The sequence below is a fragment of the Oryctolagus cuniculus genome, chromosome X, assembly GCF_964237555.1.
Source record: "Oryctolagus cuniculus chromosome X, mOryCun1.1, whole genome shotgun sequence".
Lineage (NCBI taxonomy): Eukaryota > Metazoa > Chordata > Mammalia > Lagomorpha > Leporidae > Oryctolagus > Oryctolagus cuniculus.
The window spans coordinates 81,581,356-81,590,223 of NC_091453.1; the positions used below are offsets into that span (position 1 = coordinate 81,581,356).

The following is an 8,868-nucleotide window of genomic DNA, read 5'->3' on the forward strand; positions in this document are numbered from 1 at the left end:
GCAGATATATCAAATCTCCAACCTCCCAAGCACATTAGCAGGGAGCTATATCAGAAGCAGAGCAGCCAGAACTCAAACTGGCATTCTGATAGGGGATGTTGGCATTGTAAGTTGTGGCTTAATTCACTGTGCCACAACACTGATTCCCTATTTTTTATTTTGTTAGAGATTTTCTCTAGGCTAATTGGTTGGTTTGTTAGCTTTCTGGGGGTTATATAGCTAGAATAAAAACAAGTCTTAAATGTGGACTGTAGAGAGTAGGGTCCTGAAAAAAAAAATAGTAATCAAGAGCAATCACTAAATACCTCTAATCTATTAAGACAAGGCTATCAGTAGAAAATCACAGTTGTCAGCTTGATACAAAATTTTTAATCACATTGGATCATGATGGGTTAATAATATTTTAAGTTATATAATATCCTCAAGAATAAAATCTCAGCCTCAAGTGGAATATGATTCATTATTTCCTGAAGGGCATTTTCATTATTGTTTTTCCTCATTATTATTCCTACTAGAGCTCAAATCGACTCCCCCAAAAGAATTTAATTTGGTGAAAAAATTAAGCTCTGAAAAAAGAACTCTAACTTTGATATGAAGGAGCAGAAGGAAATTCTCATATCTTAGCAAACAGGTGTCAAAGTGTTAGATAATCTTTAAATGTCAAATAAACTTTCCAGGACCATTGTATAGACATTTTTCAGATATTCCTGTGAAGTTATGATGTTGTACAATCTGGCAATTATCTTGAAAACTGTGTTATTTCATTTATTTTCTATTACCATTGAGGGAAAGCAGAAAAATAATTATAACTCTTAATTTAGAAATGAGAAAGGATCATGTTCAGAGATTTGTGCAAAATTATATCTAGCAAAGCCAGAAGTAGAACTTCAGCCTTCTGGTACAATATTGTCTTTGCATGTACTCTGCCACCTTCTGTTGAGTGGGGTTCCTTTATACAATTTGATAACTTCCTGTCGCTCCCCCTCTTCATGGAGGAACGACACTAAACCCTGCCTAGGCTTCACATCCGAGTCACGGCACCATTATGTCGCTCCCCGTCTTTGTGGAGGAACGACACAGGACCCTGCGCTGTTCTTTTGTCTGCTCGGCCCTTCCCGGGTTTGCTGCTGGTTCTTCCCGGGTTGGCTACCGACCCTTCCACCTCCGTGGAAGGGCGGTTCCCCCTGCCACATTCCCCACTTCCGCGGGGGAGCGGCACACCGCCGGCCGGCTCTCTCGGGGGCTGCTCAGGTGTTCCCCTTAGATGTTCCTGGTGCATGCCGTCTCTCTCCTCCTTTATAGTCCTCTTCCACCAATCCCAACTCTGCTACCCACACGCCGAGTACGCTGCTCTCCTCCAATCAGGAGCAGGTCCCACAGTTTATTGGTTGAACTGGAGGCAGCTGTGTAGAAGCTGTTTCCCTTCTCAGCGCCATATTGTGGGAAAGCAGATGCATAGAATAAGTCTTAATTCCAGTAACTTAGTCTAGTCCGAGTTGCTCCCAGTTGCTCCCCACACTTCCAAATTCATCATCAGGGAATTTAAGACAACCACAGTTTCTTTGATTTGTGAGCAAAAGTTTATTAGTTAAAATATCTTAAAAATGTAAAACAGTTTGAACCATACAAATTATAAACAATTATAATCTAAAAACAGGCAGTAAACATCACACATAGCAAAGCAAGTATGTAATCACAGCTTCCCACACACCTTAGCCAGAGCACATTGGGATGAAGACTTGTGCTACCTAATTCATTGCCACCTATCAGCCTATTTCTTTTGGTTTTAATGCCTTTCTGCTTGTCATAGAATGATAAGCCTCTGGCTTCAACATTGGTCTCAAGAAGATCCAGACAAGAGTCTAGCTACAGTTTAGATAAAGGACCAACTACCCTCCATTATTTTGGAGATTTAGGATTTCAATCAAAGGAAAATAGCTAGTACAATAAGTTCATTCTCTTTCTGATGGAGCTTTTAAGCACACAAAAAGTGCCAACTGCCAACCAGCTAATTCTATCAGCATCTCAGATTTGGCTAATTTTCATAATACTAAAACAGGGCTTAGATCATAAACCTGCCTTCTCTGTATTATGGCTTTTCACCATAAACAGTTGCATAACTCTTGACAATTTATTAATTTTCTTTGCTCTCTTGAAAAAGCCTTCCTCATTAGTTCTTATTTCTAAGTATTTTCTTATTCTCTAAGCTTATTTGTAATCACCAATAACTCTGTTTCTAATTATATTCCGTACAGCAAACGTACTTAATATAGCAATTAATTCTGTAGAGAGGTTTACATCTTAACAACGGCTTAAAAACATAAAATCATACACCCAGAGCAAGCACAGAAATATAACTCATCTATTCCTGAGGTGCCATTATAGTATAATCTTTCCAGGTGACTTGGATAAACAAGAAACCAGCCAGTTTTACAAACTGGGAAGTTGAAGAAACTTCCTGCTTTTGCACCTAAAGACCATCTTGCCGATTAGCTGTTTTATAGACTGGTTCAAATCTTTATTTTGTAGCAAGGTCTAGAGTGGTCGCACAAGTTTCTCTTGATGTATTTTGATGACCTGCTAATGTCTGTATGGTTGCTTGTGTTCTCCCATAAGATGCTGAGTTTCTTAACAAGGTCAAACTAATCTGTTGCGGAATTGCTATAATGTCCACATTCTAGAGTTCTACTTGGAGTGACAGCTATCCTTCAGCATCTACCATGTTTGAGGAGCATCAGGCCTTTCCTTTTACAACTAAATGGCTCACCACATAGAATTTGTAGCACAATGGTGGTCTCTCCTTAGATATATTTCCTAATCTTGTCCAGGTATTTATGCTTTGATTTTATTTTGACACAAAATTATAGCCGTTTTCTAAAGCCCAAATTCCTTGTGGATAAGTATCTTTCCTGGATGTTTTTGAAGCTTTAATTAAAGCAAGATTCTATCTTTTAGTTCTTACCCAGTTTTTCTGCTGTAAGAATACTAAATGTATTGCTAAATGCAGACTTCCTTGTATAACTGCTATCACTAATCTTTGCAAATTGTTCCTATTGAAATAGAGGGATAAACCATTTTTTCTTGCCTTCCTACTGGGCTGTTAATTTGGCATTGACCCTTTGAAATGCATCAACTATTTGCCATTTTTGACATAAATGAATATCTACAGTCCCCTTCATGGGCAAGTCAAGGTCAGTTTCTCCTGATACTGTCACAGAAAAGTCCCTCAATGTACTTTCTGGTGTGGCTTGCAATTATCCACAGTAGGTGCTCTATGACATACTTTTTATTTTTTCCTGTCTGTCTTCATTTACTCTAGGAAGTTTCTTGGGTCCTTGCCTACTTCTACTAATCTTTCCATATAGCAGTCTATTGTGGAATTTTCTCATTTTAATATGTTGAATAACTTTGTTAAGTTCTTCCAATTTTCAAAGGACTTGTGGTAGCTTTTCCTATAACAGTCTCTTTATTAAATTTGTTAAATAACTTTATCCTAAGATTCAGTAGTCAAACTAATTTGTGTTTCTTCTGCTACTGCTCATTCAAAAACAGTTTGTTACATTGTCTATAATTGCCTGCATTGATCTTTTATGGTAGCTAATTATCTGTGAGTGCAGATTTCACTTAGTATTAGGTACAGCATCTGTCATGTTGGTTAGCTCTGAAATCATCTGCATTAAATGTCATTTTAATCCTTTTGACTCTATATAAATTGATATAATCTGGTTTCCACCAGTGTGGGTTTATTTCTTTGTGCCATTTCTTTACAACTTGCACATACCGAATTTCGCAGTGGTATAACTTTTATGTTTTTACCTAGTTGTTGCCTGAGTCATGAGATCAAAGGTCATTCCTTAGGAATGAGGGCCATAGTATCATGGGCATGCCTGAAGGATAGCCATTTTTCCAAACTGAGCAGACCGTATGCCACGGAATTGATATGCTCAGTGAATTCCCCACACGTATATTTGGTCCCTGTATGTTTTGGTGTGGAAGACCTTCAGCTATCACATTTACCCTTCTGGCATATGTAGAATTATTGTGGCTAAATACCAGTCCACATTTTGTTTGCATTCATCCATGATCCTATTTCTCAATACAAAATATTTCTAAGTTGAGGTTGCATCAGACTCATTGTAAGGAGCCTTCAACTATTCTTTACACTCATTTATATTTAAGAAGATACACTTTATCCACTTCCCCTTATGGACCATTCTACTCCTATCATAAGTGTTAGACTTTCTACTACTGTATAGTCTTTACAGGATTTTGTTTAGCCTACCTTGTACTCTTCTCTTTGTCATTTTATATAATTCCATTTACTGTTGGGGAGCAATACTGCAAAGTAGTAGTGCATTTGGGGAACAACATTTCAAAGTGACATGAGTTGGCATTTGCAGGAACAGTCTTTCATTGGAACCTCTTAGCCCTAGCTTTTCAAAGATTGCTTCCTGGTAACATATAGTCATATGAAAACATTTCTGCAGCTTTGTTATCTAGTAGATGCTCCTCTTTTAGAATTATTTCCCTTAGTCTGCTCTAGCATCTTTTGACACATTGTCTCCTAAAAGCCCAGTAAGAATTTATACTTTTCAAGTAAAAGTATTCCCGTATTATCCAATTAATGCAAATATATTCACTATATCATTCTAGCAGTAGTCTCCTTTTAATTTCCACTTACTATAAGACAGTGCAGAGGCTGGCACTGTGGCTTAGTAGGTTAAGTGTCTGCCTATGGCACTGGCATCCCATATGACCACCAGTTTGAGTCCTGGTTGCTCCATTTCCAATCCAGCTTCCTGCTAATGGCCTAGGAAAGCAGTGGAAGATAGCCCAAGTACCTGGGCCCCTGAACCCACATGGGAGACCCAGAAGAAGCACCTGGTTCCTGGCTTCAGATTGGCCTACCTCCGGCTGTTGCAGCCATTTGGAGAGTGAACCAGTGGATAGAAGTACTCTCTCCTCTGTCTTTCCCTCTCTGTGTCTATAACTCTGCTTCTCAAATACATAAAAAAATCTTTTAAAAAAGACAATGTAACTGGGGCCCAAGATGTGATAGCATTTATCAGTTCTCCACTCCATTGTTAGGCAAGGTGTTTCTTTTCTTTGCTATTGTTTGCTTTTGTCATTAGAAATACTAGAGGGAGAACAAGTACAGTTAAAGGAAGAACCATATCACTAAAGCCAGGGCTTTTTGAACAAAAACAAAGGAGAACCCAGCATTTACTGAAAATCAATCAAGTCTTACTTTTTCTATAAGTTGTTAATAATGAAAGTGTGCAGAACCAGGAGAAAACTCACATTACTAATGTCTGGAACAATCAAAATATATTTGAAACAGGAATGATCAGTTCTCACTTGCCAGTGGGGAAAAACTGAGTCTCACTTATTTCTAAGTCATCATTTATAATAGACATTACCACTTCGCTTAAACCCTCTATGTCTAACAAGGAATCATCATCATCAAAGATCAGGTTTTCACTTTCCCTTAGTGAAAGTATTGATTCTAAGTCTGCAAGATTTGAGAGATCTGGTAGGAAAACAGCCCTGAAAGGAAATGCAACAGCTCCTGTCTGTTGTGCTCTATCATTTTGTGCTACAGGAGGAATTTGGTATTGTAAAATCGACTGTAATTGTCCTTCAAGAATTTTTATTAACTGATCTAAACAATCAGAAATTTCACCAACTAGCACAGAGACTGATGCAGAATCCATGCCTCTATATTTATCTCTATAGAAAAAATATTATTAAAAGCTGTAGAAAATGGAGTCTTGGTGACAATGGATACTTGATGGCTCACGATGGTTCTCTGGTTGGTTTAGATGAGAAATGAAGATGCTGATATTGTTATGACGGTGATCAAGTATAAAAAGAGGCTCGTGGTACTACAGAGGTCTTTGATGAGGTTGATGAACCTCCCACAAAATTTACTTATGTTACTGTGTTTGTACTAGTAGTGAACTGCTAGATTGTCACAGCCAAGAGAAATCAGCAAAGCAGATCTAATAACAGAAAAAAGAAATATAAAGGTTAGTATCCTTGAGTCTTTATCCATCCTACAGGCTCTAGATATAGGATGTCCCTATTAAGAATTGTCCATAAGGCTGAAAGAGTGTCTGTAGCTATTTCTCCTCCTTGTTTGATAACCCTAAAATGATCTACCACTCTTTTCTTTAATTTCTTTTTTAAAATTTTTATTTATAAAAATGGAACAAATTCCATGTATTCCATATATACAGTTTTAAGAGTATGATTGATACTTCTCACCCTACCCTCCTTCCTTCCCACCCTTACTCCTTTTTTTCTTATTTTTCTTTTAATTTTTACAATGACATACTTTCAATTTTCTTTATAATCACAAGTTTAACCCTCCAGTAAATAAAGCATTCAACAAGTAGTAAGGAAAAAAAAAAAAAAAAACAATGACAACAGCACTGTTCCTCGGCAGTATTTTCTTTAATTTCTTAGGCTCTTTCTCTCTTGCTAGGGGATTTGAGAACAGAGTGAGCAGATGTAGTTTGCCCATCTCTCTTAAACATCTCTAATGAGTCTATAAATGGAGTCTTCTCTATCAGCATCTTTGCCTCATTGCCATTTATATCTGGCACTACTAATTTTTTTCTGTGTTTTTAGCAATCCATTCATTAAAATTTCCAATTACCCTTCAGCCTGGGAGTATATGGTAAGTACAGATACCACACTCTCCACCAAACTTTCAACAACTTCAGTGATTAAATTAGTTCTTGGGTATTTCCTATTATTGTCAATCTGCCACATATTCCTCCACCATTGTCAAACACCATGGTTGTACTACTTTCAATTGCATGTCTTGTGGGCTATGTAAATCATCTTCCTGAGTAAGTAGATACTTCTGTAAAGCAATATTCTTTGTTTAAAAATTTAGGGATTTGGGCTGGCGCCAAGGTGCAGTAGGTTAATCCTCCACCTGAGGCACAGGCACCCCAATGGGTGCCGGTTCTAGTCCTGGCTGCTCCTTTTCCAATCCAGCTCTCTGCTGTGGCCTGGGAAAGCAGTGGAAGATAACCCAAGTGCTTGGGCCCCTGCACCCACATGGGGGACCAGGAAGAATCACCTGGCTCCTGGCTTTGGATGGGTGCAGCTCCGGCTGTTGTGGCCATTTGGGGAGTGAACCAACGGAAGGAAGACCTTTCTCTCTGTTTCTCCCTCTCACTGTCTGTAACTTTACCTCTCAAATAAATAAATAAAATCTCAAAAAAATATCTAAGGATTGACCCAATACTTGCCACATTTGTCTAATTTATCACAAAATAGCCTACTCAAAATGAGTTCATTGAGGATACAATAAGTTTTTTGTAATTTAATGATCTTATATTGTTTACTCACCTGTTTGTTGGAATAATATTTTTTTCACTCTTTTGCCTCTGTTTACCTAGTATATTCATATGCCCTGAGGTTTCATGTTCCCACTGTAACCCTAAATTGACCTGACAGATAAGGCAGCTGAGCTGGAAGGCTACTGGTTCTACACTATTTTGAGGGGCCTATCTTCTCTGTGTCTTATTTGAAGTAAATAATTCTGTCTTTCCATTCTGATACATGTCCTACATGAAATGTTAAATTCATTTCATTGATTTCCTTTCATATGTCCCTTAACTAGACTGTTTTCCCACCATAGTCCAGTCCATAATTTTCCATTTAAAACAGCATATATCTCTAGACTATGGTTGATCATTATAGATAAATATATTTGGCCAATTGTTTGTTGGGCCACACACCCATATTAAATTTCTGGCTACTAATCCTATAACTTGGGCTGATTTATTTTCTCCAAACTCATTCAAACTTTCAATGGTGGAAAGTGTTACGAAGTCCATCTTACTCTTTTAATATGCTGTCAAGTCTTTTATTGCCTAATTTTTAGCAGTTCTGCCCAGAGTGGGGCCCAGCAAGCCACAGACTTCACTTCCAACTGACTGTACTCATTGCATGTTTATTGGAGTACAGCAAATCACCAGCCAGATGGTTCACATGAAGCTTGCTTATCTCTACAGGGCCTGGTTTGACCTACTCAGTTATACACTATCTCCAATTAGCGTAAGTCCTGTCACATCACTTTAGGTTTTTGGCTAGAATCCTACCGGAAGACATGGCTGTTGCTCTGATGATAAGGGTCACAACCATTACAATCAGAAAGTATAATTTGGGTTGGAAGCAACTTTCTATCTGAAATATGAGAGAATGAGTCCTAGAGGAATAGCAGTTGATTTATTAACTCAAAACGATCTGTTATTTGATTAGAGACAAAGCATGTTAGTGGCAGAAATGCAGAAACAAATAAGGGAAAGGAACTTGACATTAAGTTAGAGCATGCATCAGCACATCAGAAGAAAAACACAAAAGAAACCTGTGCATTAAATATGGTTAAAGAGCACCAACACATTTTTCAAAGGAAACAATACCCTATTATGGAATCCATAACCCAAAGAGGGTAATACACCAATCTTGTATAACTTTTGGCTTCCTTTTCTCCCAGTTTTCCCCCTTAGCTTCTCTCTCTCCCCCTAGGACTCCTATTCCTCCTCTTATTCAATATGCCCCCATTCATTAACTTATTTTTTTCATTCTATTTCACCCTCTTTGTATCTCCGTCTTCCTCTAGCCTTTCCACTATCCTTACTTCCATCTCTCCTTATAAACTGGAAAATAATTAGAAATACTATAAATTATATTCTATTCATCAAGGTGGATAGTACATAGTCTAAATGAAAAATGTAGAGGCAGAACATTTAATATTTTGCTCTCTTTTAAGACAAATGTAGTTACTACTTTATGTAGCCTTTGTTGTATTTTTTTCTGCAGCTTGGTGACCTTGGATGGGAAGAAAAA

At 37.8% G+C, this 8,868-nt stretch overlaps 2 protein-coding genes across 2 annotated transcripts in view; one reads left to right on the top strand and one right to left on the bottom strand.

The window, feature by feature from the left end:
• TRPC5 (transient receptor potential cation channel subfamily C member 5) overlaps positions 1-8,868 on the top strand; it is a 324,899-nt gene that overhangs the window by 218,430 nt on the left and 97,601 nt on the right.
• Positions 5,355-5,714, bottom strand: TRPC5OS (TRPC5 opposite strand). The gene has a single exon (XM_070067154.1). The coding sequence runs from the start codon at positions 5,712-5,714 to the stop codon at positions 5,355-5,357; it is 360 nt and encodes a 119-aa protein (XP_069923255.1).

Excerpts from the sequence above, each read along its gene's own strand:
- TRPC5OS (XM_070067154.1), bottom strand. The coding sequence starts at position 5,714 with ATGGATTCTGCATCAGTCTCTGTGCTAGTTGGTGAAATTTCTGATTGT.